Source organism: Vespa velutina, chromosome 1 (assembly GCF_912470025.1).
Source record: "Vespa velutina chromosome 1, iVesVel2.1, whole genome shotgun sequence".
Taxonomy (NCBI): domain Eukaryota; kingdom Metazoa; phylum Arthropoda; class Insecta; order Hymenoptera; family Vespidae; genus Vespa; species Vespa velutina.
The window spans coordinates 15,023,649-15,044,527 of record NC_062188.1 but is presented as its reverse complement, the minus strand read 5'-3'; the positions used below and the strand labels follow the sequence as shown (position 1 = coordinate 15,044,527).

General features: G+C 31.9%; 2 protein-coding genes and 1 long non-coding RNA gene across 4 annotated transcripts; 2 read left to right on the top strand and 1 right to left on the bottom strand.

Annotated features, from left to right (window-relative positions):
- Positions 1–222: 222 nt before the first annotated feature.
- LOC124953435 (tubulin-specific chaperone cofactor E-like protein) lies at positions 223–15,368 on the top strand. The gene is made up of 6 exons (XM_047504808.1): positions 223–603; positions 9,547–10,572; positions 10,720–10,889; positions 11,081–11,189; positions 11,321–11,425; positions 11,735–15,368. The coding sequence occupies exons 2-6, from the start codon at positions 9,559–9,561 to the stop codon at positions 11,885–11,887; spliced, it is 1,551 nt and encodes a 516-aa protein (XP_047360764.1). The 5' UTR covers positions 223–603; positions 9,547–9,558; the 3' UTR covers positions 11,888–15,368.
- On the bottom strand, positions 7,374–8,764 carry LOC124953484. Its single transcript, XR_007102230.1, has 3 exons — positions 8,684–8,764; positions 7,601–7,812; positions 7,374–7,537 (listed from the first exon to the last, which is right to left on the bottom strand). It is a non-coding gene; the product is annotated as an uncharacterized LOC124953484 (long non-coding RNA).
- A 140-nt stretch (positions 15,369–15,508) lies between the features above and the next one.
- On the top strand, positions 15,509–20,799 carry LOC124953424 (THO complex subunit 1). 2 transcript variants are annotated; one of them, XM_047504785.1, is made up of 9 exons: positions 15,509–17,980; positions 18,057–18,746; positions 18,829–19,076; positions 19,214–19,240; positions 19,312–19,614; positions 19,705–19,854; positions 19,930–20,077; positions 20,214–20,456; positions 20,530–20,799. In XM_047504785.1, exons 1-9 carry the CDS (start codon positions 17,945–17,947, stop codon positions 20,683–20,685), a joined length of 2,001 nt encoding a protein of 666 aa, XP_047360741.1. In that variant the 5' UTR covers positions 15,509–17,944; the 3' UTR covers positions 20,686–20,799. The 2 variants fall into 2 exon arrangements, with proteins under 2 accessions (XP_047360741.1, XP_047360750.1); XM_047504794.1 differs by lacking the exon at positions 19,214–19,240.
- The last annotated feature ends 80 nt before the right edge of the window (positions 20,800–20,879 follow it).

Here is a 20,879-nt window from a genome sequence, read left to right as displayed (position 1 = left end):
GAGTAAAAAGGGTTGGGTAGATACGCTACTGCTAAAGTCGATTGCTGGTGATGCAAGAGCAAAAGAGAGAGAAATAAAGACTCTTGGACGTGAAGCTAAAGCGTCGGCGCCATGCGCTCGATAATGCTTCTCGAGTCCTAAGAGACCTGCCTGGCATCGACTGTCGACATTACCACCTCCACTGACAACTCCACCTCCACAGGGAAACTCTACTCTGACCAACCGCCACCATCAGCAGCACCGCCACCTCTACCGACGCTAGCACGGCTCAGCTGTTTCTGTTTACCAAACAAAGGAGCCAGTTCAACGGTGGACCGCGAACTGCGCGTTTGTGTTCGCGCGTCAGACGTTAGTTCCTCCTCCTTGTTGTCGTTGTCGTAACAATTTTGTGCACTTCGTGATCACATGAAAAGCTAATCGCTATCTTTCTCTCTTTCTTTCTGTATCTTTCGAGTAAAATATATCGCGCTTTTGAAGACGCTACTGATGCGTTCCTATCGTGCGGTCAGTGAGGAAGAAGAAGAAGAAGAAGAAGGTTAGGAAAAAGAGGAGGAGGGGTGAAGATTTGAGGATCGAAGGGCAACCGAAGAGGAAGACATAGCAGTGAGTAGAGCAGGAATGTGTGTACTAAAAATAAAATGGTCCAGGGACAAGTCGAGCGAGTTCTTCTTGTTCTTCTTCCTTTTGCTTGGTCCTTGACCTAATTTCCAAAGTTACCTCATCTGTCCGTAACTCTTCCGTGTATTTCGAGTTGTTTAAACACATCGATGACCTTAATAATTACAGAATAGATTTTTTGGTTTAGAAAAAGCAAACGTTAGAATGATGTAAAGAAAATATAACTGTACTTAAGTTTAAGGTAACAGTTGTTAGATGTCTATTAGGTTATACTAGATGATAGAATGTCATATTGAGAATTGTCGTCGACATTACTTTGACACATTTCTTAAATATTTTTAAATATTAAAACATAGCACCTGTCCTCATAATCAATTCTTCCAAGAAACGATATATATACGATATAATAGATAGGAATAGCTGGTTAAATTCTAATTTGTGATCGGAGTCGCTTTAACAGGGATCGGAGAGACGGTCGACCTTAGATTGTAGACTATATATGAGGGACGGTGAACGTGAGCTCTTTTACAGTTAGAGGAGCACTCTTTCTTTTTGCATGATCGCTCAGACACACACATACACACATACAAATACATGTACGTACGAATATACATACATTTAAAGAGATATTGTACGTACGAATATTACAACATGCACTGATTCTCGTGAATACGAACAGGAGATGAACGAGGAGAAGAGGGAAATATCGTGACAAAGTTATTTTTCGATTGGTTCTGATCGATTTTTTCCCGGTCAAGTATCTGATTTTAGATTGCACGACATGGAGCTGCAATTGAAGGAGAGAGAGAGAGAGAAAGAGAGAAAGAGATTCAAACGTTACGCTCGATCGGCAAGAAACAAGGAAATCTTTTGCTCTCTTAACGCTCGATCGATCTCGATTGTCCTTTCTCTTTCTCTTTTTCTTAATCCTTTGATAAGGGATTATAGATAGTACAATTTTTTTTTTTTTTTTGTAAAGCTTGGAAGAACAAGAAGAAAAATAAAAGACATTGCGAATAGGTACGTAGAGTAGAAAAGAAAGAGTAGTGAAAGAGGGATAGAGCGAAGAAGGGTTGAGAAACACAGCAGAAGAGAGAAAGGCATCGTTCGATATTCTCGACGGGAGGAAGCGTGTGCGCTTTAACAGTTTGCGCAGCGATCGGTGAGCGTGGCTCCGTTCCTCTACGTTATGTCTATGTCTCTCTTTTTCTCTGTCTCTCTGTCCCTCTCTCTCTCTCTCTCTCTCTCTATCTATCTCTCTTAATGTATTAGTATCTCTCTTTTACACATTGTATCTTGTCGTATGTTACTCGTGTCTCGCTTTCCGAGTATATTACGTAATCGCGATTTACGAGCTTATCAGCTGCGAAGCGGACGGCCTCTCCATCTATATCTATCTCTTTCTTTTTTGCTTGAAGGAAAATGCGTTTAAATTTCGCACGAATGAATACCGAGAGACAAAGAGACAATTGCGTCGTACGTATTGTGCATATACGTAGGTCTCTATCTCTCTCTCTCTCTCTCTATCTCGGCCACGAGACAGACAGGCAGAAAGAGAGAGAGAGAGAGAGAGAGAGAGAGAGAGAGAGAGAGAGAGAGAGAGAGAGAGAAAAAACAAGGTCGAGAGGGAAATCAATTATATAGACATTGTATTCGATGTTCATCCGTTTTCTTCTTCGTCTTCTTCGTTTTCTTTAAGACATTGATGATGCCATTATGATGTCTGATTATGATGTCTGATTATGATACAAATGCCATTAAGTCTATTCCCGCGAATTTTCCTCGACTTTGAAATTAAAACGTTGATTTTTTAGTTTGTTAGTTATTTAATATATTAGTATCTTATGAAATGATTTCTTCCTTGTTTTTAATGCCTCGTTAAATACGTCATTCGCGAGTATCTGATATACGTCGGGTACTTACGTATTATACGATGAAATTTTTTTAATTCATTAATGGAAAACATTTATCAAGCTTCGAGAAACTAAAAAAGAAAAAATTGCATATTTTTTTGTCGAGAACGAAAGTTTTGATAATTCAAGTATAAAGCTCAAGGATAAAACAATTCTATTTTATAGGTGCTTTTAACAAATTGATCTACGATCTACGAGCGATCTTTTTTGTTTTTCTTTCAAGGTAACCATGAATATGAAGATGAATTTTATTTCTGACATAAACAAATAATAAGAATAAAGTTACTCTTTGATCGGAATAAATTTCCGAAGATACATCTCCATCAGCATTTTTTTTTTTTTTTTTAATGATCATCCTGAGTCTGATCCTTTATGTCAGTTTCTCCTTTAGTGAGCCGTACAATGTACCGATAATAACTCCTGAACGTAGTCTAAGCTCGTATTTGTTCGACGATCATGTTAGGTTCCCGAAACAGACCGCAACGACGTTGATTGTGTTACGTATTCAGTTAGATGGAAATTCTGTTTAGAAGCACGAAAGACGAAGAGTTAACGTTTACAGGAGGTATTTAGCACGTTGTTACTAAAAATATACACCGTTCCGGCCAGTATCGTGACATTATGCGAGTCTTCGATCGTCAAGTGGGAGTGAACGTTTGTTTTTTTGATTTCTAAGTTCTAAGTTTATGTTAATCCCAAAGACGATCATGCGAATGCGCATCTTCTTTTATTTCTATTCTTTATTTGAGTCTAAATTATTCATGATGTTCGACCGTGAGAGGATACGTAGATACATTATATTCATTTTGATATACGTATATATGAGTATTTAACATATCGATTATTTAGAATACATATACCATTAATTATTTGTTTATGTAAATAGTGTGATAAATAATTTTATCTTGTTAACTTGATGTTTTTATGGATATATGATAGAGAAAAGAACAAAATTTATAGTCAATGGGTGTAAAGTTTAATTTTTATATATCAGTACGTATATTTGTATGTCAACATTTTTCGTGAGGAAAAGAATGAAAAAAGAAAATGAAATAGTTTTTATTCTTACTAGTATCAATTTTACACCTATCTAAATAAATAAAATTCTGCCAATCAGCTTTTTCCATATAAAGGCCAATAAATAATTCTTATTTTACTATTGAACAGTGTTCAATAGTAAATCCGAAATGGAACGTTATCGATTGATTGTGACATTGCGTTATAAATAATATACGGAGTATACGACTTTTATATCGTCACAGCTTCTATCAGATAACGATCGACATCATGCCGTGTCGAAAGTACAGTTTCGATAAGAATTCTTGATAAAAATCGTGATTCTTTATCATCACTTTTTTATTCGTATGATTTCATTCGCTTTCCTTTTTCTTTTTTACTTATCATGTAATTTTAATTAAAAAAAACAATAATTTCGCGTGTCAATTTAACCGTGTCAACATTATTATTATTGACTTCGTTGAATCAGAAATTTTGAATGAATCAACTATAATTAGCAAAAGTGTAATATTGTTAGTTCAGTCCAGTCCAAGTTTAAAGAGCGATTCTCTCGAATATAGACTGGCTTGTCCTAGTTTCACTTTTGACTTCTTGTAACTTTTTCGGCCATCACGTACAAACTTTACCTTTGAAACTATAATTAAAAAACGAACAAACAAAAAAATATTTGTCAATATTTTTTAAATCATTCCTCATTCAATTAACGGGTTTGGTTGATATGGTGTATATATTAATTTCTTTCTACGATGGATAATAAAAATATAAAAATGAATTAACGAAACAGTTAAGGCTTTAGTATACCAAAAACTTTTCGAATTTGACTCTTCTTTTTGTCTTTTATCCTACAAAAAATAGGCGACATTCTTACGATCGTATTATTCCGTTCTTAAAAAAGATCTACGGAAATTATTAGAATGTACTAAAATGACAGTGAAAGTTGTCTGCCAAAGTTGTTGTAAGCATCGAAGTCTCGTGCAATGCTTGTGTAACCTTTAAATCACAGCATCTTAGAAACTCTTGAGCGTGACCGTCGTAGTTGTCATCTTGCTTAAGAATCCCGTAAACTTCTTCTCTATCAACCTTAAAAAAATACAAACAGTATCCTCGTTCTCTAGGATAAACGAATGGAAACGAGAAATCATGCAATTTACGTTTAAAAATTGCATTGAAATATTTTATTTGCCTCTCTATATCTTTCTCTTTATTTGCGGAAAACACGAAATACTACAAATCTCTGTGAATTGCATGTACCATAAGTTCGAGCAACTTTCATTTTCGAAAGATTTTTATCCTGAAAACCGTGCGGTTATTAGCGTCATCAGACTCTTCCTTTTTTACGTAAGACACAGTTCGTTGGTTTCGTCTACAAAATGATAGAAAAAGACAACGGATCTTTTCACGAAATAATCGGAATTGAAATAATCGTTCTATCGAGAAAACACATGGATAAAGTTCGAGCCTCGAGATAACTCTTACTTATGAGAATATAATTATCTCTTCTTTTTTCTTCTCTTTTTTCTTTCTTTTTTTTTTTTTTCTTTTTTTTTACACTTCGTGTGTTCTATTTGAAACTCTCTTAAAATCGGGAAACGTGTGGTCGTCGGTGAAAGTCGGACATTGATAATTATTCTGTTCTTTCTTTCTAACTGCAATCCTTAGTGTTTTAAAACGGAAACCAATACACAACGACTAACGTTAAAAGTCCTTTCATTTGAAATTAACAATTCGTACATGCGATGAATTTGTTAAAATGTGTCGATAATGCAACGAGTTGAATAGTAATGCATTTTTGTTTAGGAACGATGCAACAAAGCGAATATATGTGTATGTGCGCGCGTATGCTGCGCCTCGTTCTGCTAGGCTTGGCTAGTTAGAAGCAACATGGAGAGAGATACAACGCGGCCATCGTAGAGCCATAAAGCCAGAGCAGAGAAAGTTAATTTCGCATGGCCGTTGAACCGATATCGCGATTACGTAGGGGAGTCGAGAGAAGTAACACATTGACGGTTATAGCGAGTTTAGCGAGTCTAGTTGCTGCTTGCATTAATATCTACAAAATGATCATTTGTTAATTTGATCGGCTAATGAATAGTAATATAATATATATATATATGTGTGTGTGTGTGTAACTAATGAAGCATCATGTAATTACATATAAATACTCGTCAATAATTAGACAAAATAAATATTGTTTAATCAAGATTTATCGATAGAAAAATATGAATTATCTTTTTCTTTTAAAATATTTATGAATGTTATCGGATTTCATGATTTATGAAATCCGATATGAAAGTTCGAATCTTTTTTCTTTTTTTCCTATTAATGTTAAAATATATAATGTTTTGTTGTGATCGTATGAAGCTGAAGACGTGATGATAAGATACACATGCCGAAGAACAGATGTGAAACTTTTGTTGTATTCATATCGCATTGGTGAATTTTCAAATAATCCGTCATTCAAATATAGTGATATTAAAGTCCCTATTCGATCCAATGATATTAAACGATCAAATACCACAATATTCGTGACGTCTTTTCCTTATTCGCACAATTTCAAAAAAAATGGTATCATATGTTATTCGACGAGATAATTAAATCGTGGTTTATATCGTTATATATATGTGAAATACGTCGTTTTAATCTATCGACCTTTGATAATGGTTCTCCTATTCTCTCAGACAAAATAGATTTCAAGACAGGCAAGTGAAAAATGACACGATTTGTTCGTGGAACACTCGGCGATGCGTGATTTTAAACAGCAGCCGGTACAAATGAGAGCATAAATACTCGGAACGTAGTGCGAAGCAACGATTTACACGTCGTTCAAACGTTCAATTTGATTCTACGGAAGGAAAAATGAAAGAAAAATGAAAGGAAAACACGAGAGAGAACACTTAAGAAAACGGATGGAACAGAAATGTTCGTCATGATCACTTGTAGTTCTTTGGAAATTTGTACTTTCGAGAAGAAACTCTTTTATATATATATATATATATATATATAAAAATATATAAAAATATATATATATATAATGTTTTATTTGAGTACTTGAATTATCTCCATTATTTTGAATGATACAAAACAATATTTCGAGAAAAAATAATTTAATTTAAATATAGAGGGCAACATTTTGATGAACAGAAAATGTTATTTTTTGTCAAAATTATCGATATTTTTTTTATATGGTTATTGTTTCGAATAGAAAGTTAAATGAGAAATAATAATAATCGAAATTTTAGCATTCGTAGAAATCTCTAGAAACGATCAACGCTATATGACGAAATGTACATTGAAGTTTCGTTAGCAGTAGTGGCAATAAAGCTATCTTTCCGAGACGATGCTAAATCAAAATGACTAATTAATATTTATCGATCGTTAGATATGTTTTAGCAACTTGGCTGAAAGGAATTACGTGTAAATGAAAATTAGTATATACGTATTTATTATACATATTTTATCCTCACTATACATATATGTACATAGATATAATCGTTCAAGAAGAAGCTTGAAAGTATCGCTAAATATAAGTCACTTGATGCAATCGACGCAGAAAAATATAAAATGATCGCACTTATATTTTTCTCTTTAAATTGTATTTTACTTAACTGTTGCTATATCTCTGTTTTTACGTATATGTTTATTATTTCTTATTATTTATATTTAATATAAAAACATAATTTTATTTCATATTTTGTTAATTCTTAAATTTTATGCTTGACATTATTTACATTTTTTATCGACATATCTTTGTATATATACAATTTTAATTTGTATCTTATAATTATTTCATTCTTATTTGTCTAATATTTTTCATACATATAAATAAATACATTTCTCTTTATCTTTTTTTCTCGTTTAGCTATCAAAAAAAAAAAACTATATCGATTTTCTATAAATGTTCTTAAAGAGAAAGAAATGTGGGATTCACGTGTCTCGTTTTTCACAATCGAAGTGGCTCACACTTTATACATCGTATCGATGCGGGTTGTCTAGTTAAAAAGAAAAGAGAAAGAAAGAGATAAAAGATTTTCTTGCGTGGGCGAATGGCGTACCTTCGTTCTGAGCTCTCTGACGACGTCGGAAACCGGTACCCGTTTCTCTCGAGAGCTGCGCAAAAAGACAATGGAGTGACCTTAGGAGCTCGAATATGGTCAAACCAGATTTTACATCTTTGCCGTTGCCCTCGAGGGTACACGCTTGGACCACAGAACTTTTCTTTCCTTCTTTTTGATATGTCGTTCCTGTCATGGTCATTTTTCATCGTCTATGCAACAATGTATTATAAATATTCATTCCTATGTAATCTGGAGTTAGAACAATATCAGTTAAAATTCATTTCGTCAGACATGCATGAGATTTCATCTAATTTCGTGCTCGTTCTAAACTATCTACATTGATCTTTTCTTTATTCATTTATTAATCAAAAATGTTAATCACGTAATCGAAACATGAAGGCCAAGAGGAAAATAAAATTAAATCAGTGTTATACACTAGATTCTTTTTCTTTTCTTCTTTTTTTTTTTCTTTTTTTTTTTAATTTTTTTTGTTAATTCTTTAGTGATATTTGGTAATTTATACATACGATCACATTATATTTAATGTAAAATTTTTAATATTTCATTTTTAATATCCCTTGCAATTCATTTCAAAACAAAAATATGATATATAGTCTTCATAACTTAGCATTGGAATGTGAATAAAGGTTAATTCATTGTCTCGAGAGGAACGTCAACTCAATTTTATTGTGGAATTCGTCTATTTCAGTCTATTATGAAATTTAGTTATCCGCGACACACAGACACAGACACAAACACACACACACACACACACACACATATATTTATATATACACACTCATAAATCGTGTTAAAAATAAATTAATTATCGCTGGAAATGTACTCGTTCATTTCTGTTAATGAAAAAGATGGCAAATAAGAGTGCAACTCTTTTCATTGGAAGGACTACATGTATGAATCACCGAATCAAGGGCAAGTTCAGGTGTCCTTGATTTCAAATAAAGGTGATTCATAATTTTAAGAATATCCGAAATTATATATAATTTGAAAAATAACGAAGATCTATATTAATCATTTATTTGTTTAAAAATTAATATCTTTTATAATATGGAAAAGTACCTAAGATAATAATACGAATCACTCGCATAGTTATTGATCAATCAACAACGTCACCTTACTCTTCAAGGCTACAACGATAACTAGTGATACTTTGTTAGTGTTTACAAAAAAAAAAAAAAAACAAGTATTATCATTTCTTATCTATCCATTCGATAACATTATAACGTATTAATAAGACGATCTATACAGATGGTTTTTTATTTTTATAAATTCCTTTGTTAGTTTTGTCTCTTCGAATTTTACTTGGTTCGTTCGATGTCGTCATCATCACGAATGGATTTCATCTTCGACATCTGTCTCGTTCGTTTAATTCTTTCAACGCATCTTTCGATTTTCTTACATCGGGTTACGCATAAAACATTTCTAAAAGCGTACCTTATACTTACATTTACTTCCTGTATTTGTATGTAATAAGTAAGGTTCTTCAAGAAGAAAGGATTTTAAAACATATCAAAATGAAAATAAACGCTTAATACTTGACGATAAGCCTTTATCTGCTAAATTATATATAGCATCCATTGCATTTTTATTCGATCGTATCATTCTTATTTAATGTATAATAAAAATTGTGTATTTTATTATAACCAAGTTATAACAAGTGATTTAAAGAAACATCTATTAAATGTTCTAATTTCGTTAAAATAAAATGCATATGTATTAAAACAGGACATTCTTTTATATATATATATATATATATATATATATATATATATATATATGTAAAAATATTACCTAGATACCACTTTGATAAATTTGAAAAGCATTGATCCAAAGTGAATAATTCTTGTTTTTTTTTGTTTCTTTCTCAAATATCTTATCGAAAGGATCTGAACTAAAAATATGTCTTTTTGGGCTTCTTTTAGAATGTTGTAAGAATGCCGTCGCTATTGGAAGCCTTAGAGCTCAAGTACGGTAGCTCGACAACAGAATGCTCGTTGACGGACGACGAAGGAGAATCTGGCTCACCGAAAGCAGCTCTCTCAGTCAGCATTTTCATTCCAAAAAAGTCACCACGTCACACGGTACCGGCATTGTTGGTCCTGCAGGATTGCGATATCGAGTGTGCCGGTAATGACGATGAAAAACTACGTAACAAATGTAAGAACGTTGAGGAATTGGACCTGGCACAGAACAAGCTCTCGCAATGGACTGAGGTCTTTGGTATACTTCAGCACATGCCCAAGATCAAGTTCGTTAATCTTAGCTTCAACTGTCTCGCCGAGGTGTTGGAGATCAAGCATGGCAACTACGATCTACTGAGGAATCTCGTATTGAATGGCACCAGAGTCTCCTGGTCGACGGTTCAAGGCTTGATACGTTTGCTACGTAATCTTGAAGAACTTCATTTGTCCTTGAACGAGTATAAAACTGTCGATTTAGATTATCGAAAGGTAGAGAACGTTAATAGATCATTGAAGAAGTTACACTTTACTGGGAATCCCGTTGAAGTTTGGAATGAAATATCGAAGTTAGGCTACGTTTTTCCGAATCTGGAAAGTCTCGTTTTAGCTGAATGTCCGATAAGGTCTCTTGGACTTGAAGAAAATCGTAATTTATCTAACGATCGTGAAGATCTTCGGAAGCAAAATGAGGATTCGGAAAATTGTACGCAGGATAACGAGAATATGAATAACGTTGATGTCGAAGGACGTACATCGGTTGATGAATCGGGTAAACACATTATCACGGAGAACAAAGTCAGCTACGATAGGTCAGAATCGGAATCAGAGTCCAGTAGTAATAAGGTCCCATCACCTCACGATCCTTTTAGAATGCTTAGGTTCTTAAATATGAATGGAACATTGTTGGGAACTTGGGACGAGGTCGAACGACTTTCGAGATTTCCTGCATTGAAATCTTTAAGAATTCACAGTTGTCCCTTATTCGAAGTAAGTAACACTTGGGAATGATCTTTCTTTTTTCTTTTTTTTTTTTTGTCTTCATTCTTTGCCTCTGATTTTATCGTAGAAGATAATTATACGATAAACAACAAGTTAAATATCTTTTATTCTCTATTCTCTTTGTTTATCTCATAGAGTCCTCGAGAATACACGGAACATGAAAGACGTCAGTTGTTAATAGCAAGGCTTCCCAATGTCGAGACTTTGAATGGTGGTGGAGTAATCTCGTCGCAAGAACGCGAGGACGCTGAAAGAGCCTTCATTCGTTACTACATGGACAAACCGGAAGCTGACAGACCAGAAAGGTAACTTCAAATTTGATTTATATAGAATAGAATAAAGATCAATTGACCAGTAATCTGTCCTTCGATGATCTAAATTCTACCTATTAAACTCATTAGTTAATTATATGTAATTGTTTTTGACATGCATATGCGTACGTTATAATGTGTCCTGTCCTTCTTGAAATAATGAAATTGTAAAAATCGATTTTTAGGTATTCGGAGCTTGTGGCTATTCATGGGAAATTGGATCCTCTAGTACACGTTGACCTAACACCAGAGAAGAGGGTCAAGGTAACATTCACTTACGGAGATCTTGTCGAGGTAATTTTAAATATTTAATTACTCATTTACTTATTGTTACGAAATAATTTCAAATCACATATTTATAATCTTTTAATATAATTAATAATGAAGTTGATTAAATAAAAATTCGTCTAAATTATTCTTTTTAGGTACGATCGGTAGATGTATATAGAACAGTTTTCGAATTAAAAACAAAACTGGAATCGATGGTGAAAATACCAGCGAATAGGATGAGACTCTTCTACGTAGATCAAGTGAGTTCAATTTTTTAATTAACTAATACGAATGTTGTTGCTTGTTTTCCAGAACTTTTGGTTCCTCGAACGGTGCCTTAATAAATGTGAAATAACGACTTAAGACCTTCCACAAATCCGCTGAATTTTTCCTTTGTCCTAAATGATCATCATTCGAATCCTTTTTATCAATTTTCTATTCTTAAGTGTTAATGAATTCGAGGTAAACATAAATGAAAAAAATTTTAAAGCTTCAATAGAGTATAATAAAGATGAATTTATATAATAATTATAATAATTATTACTATTATTATTTTTATTGCATTACAGGTGATGAAGGCACACCATGGACCCGAGGAGATGTTGTATCCTAACAAACAACTCTATCGGTACAATATTAGCAATGGTGACGAGATCATAATAGATAGCAAGTTGAATCGATGCGCATCAGCACCTTCGAGTACGTCTTCCATACGATCCTGAGAAAAGTCCACTCAAGATTTGGAAACTTCCTAAACGCTCGATCATTTTCTTCGGTACATCGATCTTCGTAAATCGACATGATCAACACGATACAAACAAACGAAAAGAAAGACGATCGAAAAAGTTTTTTTCCATATACGGATAATAATCGAGCCTCGTCGATTCGTCGAGATCGAGAGTCCATTAAAGTTTCTTATTCTGGGAACTCGAATTCGATGAGAAAAATGAGATAATACAATGATTAAAAACAATAACAATTTTTAAAGAAAAGAAAGGGAGTTGATAATGAAAATGAAACTCGTTATTGCGCTCTTATTGTTTTTAATGAGAATAAGGAAAAGAGGAAGAAGGAACAGAAAATGAAGAAGGAGATAAAGTACATGATAATCTTGACAGTTAAAACACGATAACATGTCGACCATAATTTCATTATATATTCATGAATTCAAAAAACGTTGCGAAGTACGTACAGCTACAAATAATTAAAGAATATTACGAGGACAAGGATAATACGTATGAAGCTCTTGAAAAGCGTTTTCAGAACAGACTATTTTCTATGCTTCGCATATAATTTTTCATAATTTATCGTTTTATAATGCGGTTGAATGAACAACCGATACTACTAGCTATAATTACTAACGTTATAACAGACATAAATAAAATTCGTAAATAAAATCAAACACGTATCTCTGAACGATTTACGTTTGATAGAATCTTCTCTCATAAAAAAAAAAAGAAAAAAAAAAAAAAAAATTCGACTCGATGATGATTCTCGTTGTTACGAATAGAACGAGCTTGAAAATTGAGAGCGATAACTATCATGTTGCTTCATTTATTCTTACATTATCAAATTGAATTATACATACATATGTAACGTCGATGAGAAACAACGTGTATAATTGTACGACAAACGTAATTGATATTCCATTTAAAAAGAAAATTTTATCCTGCATCTATTGTCAACAAGAAGTCTGTTGTCGATGTATCATCATCGATAGAATTTGTGCAGGATGTGTTATATATTTAAAAAGAAAAAAAAAGAAAATTATGCTTTATACGATTCTTTGTACTTAAAAGCCATAAAAGAGAAATGATTTATGCGCTAGTTCCTTTGCACGTTAAGGGAAGCTCGTCGTAAATCGATGAAAGACAAACGTAATGATAAGAATAAGATCCAACGATAAATCCGTATGGCTCTGATAAAAAGCAAAAGTCCAATATATGAGCTGGTGATTATGAAAGTGGTTTAAGTAAAAAATTACAAAAATAACATTAGTTTATTATGTAATTCGTATGGCTATAGCCTAATTAAATGAATTACGCAATAAACTAATTTGCTCAAAGTTTCTACTTATTATTAGACAACCTTCATAATAATCGACTCATACTAAAAAGAGAAACTCACATACATACACACATACACATGCACACACACACACATATATATACCGTGCCAAAAACAGGGTCTTCAATCGATTTCTCGGCTGTCGAAAATATCTCAACGACGAATCTATTTTCTTGGATTTAATTATTTTGATCCTTCGATCTTTGCAAATAAATCTAATTTCCAATTACAATTCTCTACTTGATAATAACTTATTCACTTAATATAAAATAACAAATAACTCTTAAAAAATCGAAACATTTTATACACATGCAAAAATATAAAAGAATGAATTAAAAAAATAAAAAATAAATAAATGTAATCATTAATTTTTTTGTAATGAACAAATGTAAATTCGTTTATTTTTTCTATATGTATCATATCATCTCTTATTTTTTTTACTACATATACATTCACACGCACGCACTTACGCGCGCGCGCGCATATACACACACACACACACAGATATATCTATTTATCTATCAGTATATTTACTCATATTCTATATTTATACATTTCTCCTGGAAACTTTATATGTATTTTCTTAAAATGATTTCAGTATTTCTTTCTTGCATATCAAGTAGATCATTAATTGTATATTGGACTCGTAATTCTCATCATTTCCCAAAGAGACAAAGATACGTTTATCTGCTTCTTCTAGTTAACCATCGTCAATCTATCGCATGGCTCTCGATTAAATCTGTCGATCTTCTTACTCTCACTTATACGAGCTTCTAGAAAAGCTTACATAAAGATTTCAAGCATAAGACTCCCTAACAAAAATTTAGACATTAATAATTTAGCTGAAATTTAAGCATAACTAACATTTCAAACTAAAGCAACTTTTAAAGTTTTTTAATCGATCCTCTTAACACGTTAATTTTTCTTACACGTTTGTTAAAAATCTTTGCACGATAGTAAAGATTAATGGATATGTATCTATGAAAAAATTGAGTCTATTTCGATAGACTTTAAATAAGAGAGAGAGAGAGAGAGAGAGAGAGAGAGAGAGAGAGAGAGAGAGAGAGAAAGAGAGAGAGAGAGAGAGAATGTTGCGTGCTTATAAAATGTTGCGTATAAATGTAATAATATTATTTTTACAGGCTCGAGCAATGTTAGTAGAGTAACTTGTAGAATCGTTCGTTAATGTTTTATAAAGAGGTCGATGAGCGTTGTTTATAAGTTGTAACTTGCGCGTTATTAATAATTATTAGATCAACGTCGAAATTAGAAAATCTCAATCATTCGTTTGTCCGGGACGAACTTTAAAGAGTCACTTAGTGCCTATCTTCTTAACGAGCTTTTCTGCTCAGATATTTCTATCACTGCCTTGTAAATACCGTTGATATATGTACGGTAATCCGGATTGGCAAGGCACTGTATATAATTAAAAACCAAAAAAAAAGAAATAAAAAAAATATAAAAGAAAAACAAAAGGTAAAGAAATAACACACGATTAGTATTTTCTCAACAAACAAAAAAAAAAGGAAAAGGAGAAAAATTCTGTCGGTCTATCATACCTGTAATTATGAGCCTCGTTCGATCACGTGCTATCAAATTGGTGATAAAAATTTAAAAATTAAGAAAAGACAGATGAATGATAACTGCAAAAGTTGTTAGATTCTGATCTCAAAATTTCGTACGATGTTTTGATTCAATAATTGCATGTATGTATGTATACGTCATACATCGTTTACGAAATTGGAAAAGAATCGAGACGTATGATTTTCTGCGGATAGGAATCGTACGAGAAAGCGTTATTTTTGTTTTCGCTATTGTCTATCGATCGCTGCATAAAATTGCATTTTTGTTTTTTACTTTTTTGATTTAATTCGATTCGAGGGTTTCGACGTCATTTAGGCCTAAAGAAAAATATTGGAATATGAAAATTGATTGAAAATGAATTTTATCGGTGATTGCCTTTTGCTGCGAAAAATCGAAATAATTGAAATCAAAGTGGACGAACGCTGTGATCTAGCGCACTATACGTGTCTAATCTCGGATCTTGATATTCGTCTCATTCTCATTTTATAAAACATCATTTTTTTTGTGCTGGCGCAAATGTACGTACTAACAAAATAAATCGTTTACACTATACGTACCGATTCTCAATGATTGTTATCTATGTTATCCTTGAATATACTTGTGTTTCTTCATCGATTTTTTCTTAGTTGAATTTTACTATAATGACGTCTGAATAATAAACATTACGTTTATTAATTCTGAAGAGAGACAGTATTTTATTGTTTAAAACCGCCAAAGTAGATAATTTGGCGAAGGAAATAAAAAAAGACACAAGATACAGATCCTAGGGATTAATAAATATAGATGGCTGAGCGTGGACATCTGCCAACACGAATGGAACTCTGGGAATAGTACACAGAATTGATATCATTGAAATGGAATAGATATTTTCATCATTTCCAAACTCACGAAATATGGCAGGAATTTTACACTTATCTTGAATAGACTTATGGTATTGTAAAAAAAAAGCAGACATCCATTCCATATAAACATTACACAAACCTATGCGCCAACATCAGAAAAAAAGTCTGATGAAGAAGTCGAAAAACTTTATACATCCATCGAGATGACTGTTCGAAGAATGATATAACTTTCATCATAGGAAACTTCAATAGTTAAAATTAGATAAGAAAGATGGATGAACATTATAAGAGACTATGGATTAAGGGAATGCAACGATAAAGACGACAAACTCTACCAATTCTATGAAGAGATGGGAATAAAGATAGCTAACATCTACTTCAAATGTATTGTAATTATCTAAGTGATAATACACATAGAAATTACCTCTTGATTCCATCTCCGAAAGGGACAGTTTAGATTAGGAAATAAATCGAATACATCCTAATAAATAAGCAATTCAAAAATTGCGTCAAAAAATTACTCGAACTTAGATATTGGATCAAATTATAACTGTTAAATATGTAAGAGCGCTATATATCGAAATTATTTGAAGATTGTAGATCGGAATCGTATGAAATTAACAATTACGAGGATCCCAAAATTTTTAATTGAAATTCCCCTGTGCTATTTTCAGTAAAATGAATTTCTTCATTAATCCTTCTCCGATAATGATATAAATCTTGAACTCTGTTATAAAATGGCAAAATGTCATATTTGGACCATCTTGTTATATGGCGTAGAAACGTGGACTCTTAAAATGTGAAAAACGAATCATTTACACAATACATGCCTTTGAAATATAAATACTCAGGAGAATATTTTGAATATATTGGATTGAAAGAATAATTTAATGTTTCTATGAGTTCTTCTTTAGAACTCATAAAAATCGGGAATTAAGCGAAGGAAAATAGTCTATTTCATGTATATACTGAAAGAGAAAAAATACGAACTTCTACAACTAATAATCAAAGAAAAGATTAATGATCGACGTGATATAGACAGAAAGCAATTATCCTGCCTCAGAAATATTCACGAGTGGACAGAATACGAGAGGTTGAGTATCTCTTCAGGATAATAGAAAATAAAATTGCATTCGTGTCAATAATCATCGATGTCAGTTGTACGAGTATTTATATTTGTTTAAACGTTAACTATATATTAAATATGAGCATAAATACAAAAGAATGTTTAATTAGAAATGAAATTTAAATGGCATAAATTATAAATGGGCAACTAATAGATTACGGTCCACATGTAACCTTTGCTTCTGTTTACTTATTCAGTAAAGTAAAAGAAAACAAATCTTCACTATTTGATACTGCCGTGCGTAGTGAATTGTACAATTTTTGTTATCAAGAGTGATGGAGTGATCATTGTTGAATTTAAGAAGTGGGGAAATCGAATTGATTGATGATGAGGCCATATGATTCGCGACAAAAAAGTTGCTCACCTATGATTAAATATTAAAAGTATATCGAATGGTTAATGTCTTTAGAAATTCAAACTAAATATAGTATTAAATAATTTTCATATTATAAAACTTTATTTCATCTTGAATAACAATCATTTTTGTTCTCTTTCTTTATGAATTTTAATTTACATATGGTTAATTCATTTAATAATTGGGATCAAAAAAAAGAAGAATATGTTTTGTAACATCAACTCTTCCTAAACATTTTTTAATACTATTTAGATTACCGGTGACTCATGCGACGTCTGTCGGCTACGATACGAAGTGCGAGAGTAATTTAAGGATGTCGTTATAGAAGTAACAAAATATTCTTATACATCTTTTGATATCTGACATATATGGTTTATAAATAATACAGTAATACATTATCTTTACTATATATGCATTCTTAATTATATAATAAATATTCTATCATAAATAATATTAACGTAATGGTTACTTAACGTAAGGTTTAATGTATAATAAGTCGCAGTTACATCGTAGGTTAAGTATTTGTATTAGGTTAAGTATTAGGTTATATCACAAAACTCGACTCACTTGATACAGTATTATCAGATGAAGTTTTCTATAAGTGACAGGAGAAGGCGCTTCAATCAACTTAAACTAGTTAGAATGAAACTCGTTGTTTCTTCTTGTCGTGATATAAATGATAATTAAAAAATTTTTATACAAATGTAATTTCTTTGTCTTTTCATGAAGCATTTTGTTGACATAAAAAAATAAATAAAAGAAAGAATTTTTTTAATGGGATAAAACTGTCAACACATTGGAAATAATGGCGATGTTTGAAGCATTGAGAAAAGACTATAGCGTATGTATCGTTTTGGATTATTTGCGACACGTGCAACACATGTTTACATAATAAAAATTGTTATGATTATTTATAGGATTATTTACAACAATGTTTCAAGATAGCCGATGTGATTACATTCCAAAAGAAATGTATCGAACAATGTGCCAATGAAAGTGATCGGAAAGCTGCTGTAGATCAAGCTCTCCGTGATACATTACTTACAATATTGATAGAAGATACACCTGAAAATGTAGGATCTCTTGAATCTTACATCACATTTTGTATTGAATTATGTAGAAAAGATTTAGCAACTGTTACTATGCCGGTCATGTTGCTTGGAGATATATTTGATTCTATGACATTGGATAAGTGTGAAAAACTCTTCACATTCGTTGAAAATAATGTGGTTGTCTGGAAAGAGGATCTCTTTTTTAGTCTTTGTAAAAATAATTTATTACGAATGTGCAATGATTTGCTTAGACGCTTGTCTCGTTCTCAACAAACCGTATTTTGTGGTAGAATTCTATTATTTCTTGCAAAGTTCTTTCCATTCTCTGAAAGATCTGGACTTAATATTGTTAGTGAATTTAACTTAGAAAATCTAACAGAATTTGGCACTGAGAAAGCAGAAGATGTTCTAGAACAAATAACAAAAGATGAAGATAAGACTGAGAATAAAATACCTATAGATTATAATTTGTACAGAAAGTTTTGGGCTTTACAAGATTTTTTCAGAAATCCTAATCAGTGCTATAACAAAATGTACTGGAAAGTTTTCTCAGCGGTAAATAAAAACAATTATATTATTACTAAACGATTTTATAAAATTGAATTTTTGTAATAATAATTTATTATTTTTGTTATAGCATGCATCTAATGTTTTGTCAGCATTTTCTTCTTTTAAATTGGAAGAGCAACGTAGTTATCCAACTACATGTATAAGACTAGATTCCACGATGGAAGGTTCTCATAAAGAAACGCATTATTTTGCAAAATACCTTACTAATCAGAAATTGCTGGAATTACAACTTTCTGATTCAAATTTTAGAAGATACGTACTGTTGCAGTTTTTGATACTTTTCCAGTATTTGAATAGCACCGTAAAATTTAAAGCGTAAGTAGAAATTAATGTAAAACAATTCCTAAGTATTTGATTTTTAAAATATCTAAAGTCGTAATAACGTAGTAAAGTTCTCCTAAGCATTTAGTAAAAGCTTTAGAAAGTCATAAAACGATGTTTGTTTTCCAAAGCTTCCTTGCCAGTGGCTATGAGACAAGGTCTGCTTTTATTAAATTGAACATTATGATTTTTACTTTACCGTATCTCAATGATATGTTTCATATTTAAGCGAGACGCACGAATTGAAGCCAGATCAAGTGGAATGGGTTAAAGCTACAGCGGAACAAGTTTATACCTTGTTGACAGAAACACCACCTGATGGTCCATCGTTTACCGAAACTGTGAAGAATATTTTAAAACGAGAAGAGCATTGGAATGCATGGAAAAATGAGGGTTGTCCACCTTTTAAAAGACCTGCGTCTGAAAGTACTGCAGAAGTTGATGATGATGCTAAGAAAATTAAAAGATCAAAACGAAGAATTGGCGACGTTATTAGAGATGCTCAAGCTGTTGGGAAATATCACGTGGGAAAGTTAGTCATTTCATTTCTTTTCCAATCTTTTATAATATACTATTAGAAATTATATTTTAGCAAGTAAATATATAAATTTATATTTTATAGTCCAGAGCTTACTAAGTTATGGAATCTTTGTCCAAATAACTTGGAGGCATGCAAGTCGAAAGATAGAGATTTTCTACCATCATTAGAGACATATTTTGAAGAAGCTATAATGCAATTAGATCCAAGCGCAATGGTGGAAGAAGAATATAAGTGAGATATGCTTTCTTTTTAAAAGATAATAATGTTTAATAGTTAACATTTAATTATAACATTATGTTTTTATAGAAAAGTAAATGATGGTAATTTTGGATGGAGAGCATTGAGATTATTAGCTAGAAGAAGTCCACACTTTTTCGTTCATGGAAATAATCCAATAAATAGACTTCCAGAGTATCTGGAAACTATGATAAAAAAGATTGCTAAAGATCGACCAGTGAGTATTAATATTAATTTTAAAAGTATTTTGATAATAAGGGATTTTTATATTATCATTAATGTCTTGTGTTTGTGGCAATAAAATATATCCTTTATTGAAATACATAAGAATAAATATGTAATCGAAATTACAGCAAGCACAATCCGATGTAAAGGTTGAAGCAGAAGATACTCCGCCACCAGATTCGAACGATCAGGAATATAGCGAAGATGTTTTAAAGCAAGAAAGTGAACAAACGGATAATGAAAATGTAGAAACAAAAGGAAGAGAAAGTAAATTGAATAAAGTTACACCCGAAATGGTAGCAAAATTATCAGAAGTGCTTAAGGGGGATTGGAAAAAATTAGCAGCTAAGTTAGGTTATACTAATGACGAGGTTAGTCTTCTATTTGTTTCATAAAATAATTAAATTAGAATTTTGTATAATATATAATTTATATTTTTTACAGATTGTATTTTTCCAAGGCAAACCAACTCCATACGAACAATGTAAAAGTATGTTAGAAATTTGGGCAGAAGAGGATGAGGATGCATCTGTAGAAAATTTGGCGTATATTCTTGAAGGACTAAAGTGTACAGAAGCAGTGGGTATTTTAAAGACTTAAAAAGCAATTTTTCAATTTTCTATAAATGTGAATAAATCGTTAGTCGAATATAAGTTTGTGATGTATATAATTACGAGTTATTTAATAAATAAATCAATAATTTTTATCGTCGAATCATATCAATAGTTACTTTATGTGTATACCAGCAGGGAGAATGATTGAAGGTATGAAAAATGCACTTTCCGTTTTTATTT

Coding starts and splice junctions, on each gene's coding strand:
- LOC124953424 (XM_047504785.1), top strand. CDS start 17,945: ATGGCGATGTTTGAAGCATTGAGAAAAGACTATAGC. Junction 17,981..18,056: donor CATTGAGAAAAGACTATAGC/GTATGTATCGTT, acceptor GATTATTTATAG/GATTATTTACAACAATGTTT. Junction 19,615..19,704: donor GGGAAATATCACGTGGGAAA/GTTAGTCATTTC, acceptor TATATTTTATAG/TCCAGAGCTTACTAAGTTAT.
- LOC124953435 (XM_047504808.1), top strand. CDS start 9,559: ATGCCGTCGCTATTGGAAGCCTTAGAGCTCAAGTACGGTAGCTCGACA. Junction 10,573..10,719: donor ACAGTTGTCCCTTATTCGAA/GTAAGTAACACT, acceptor TTTATCTCATAG/AGTCCTCGAGAATACACGGA. Junction 11,426..11,734: donor GACTCTTCTACGTAGATCAA/GTGAGTTCAATT, acceptor ATTGCATTACAG/GTGATGAAGGCACACCATGG.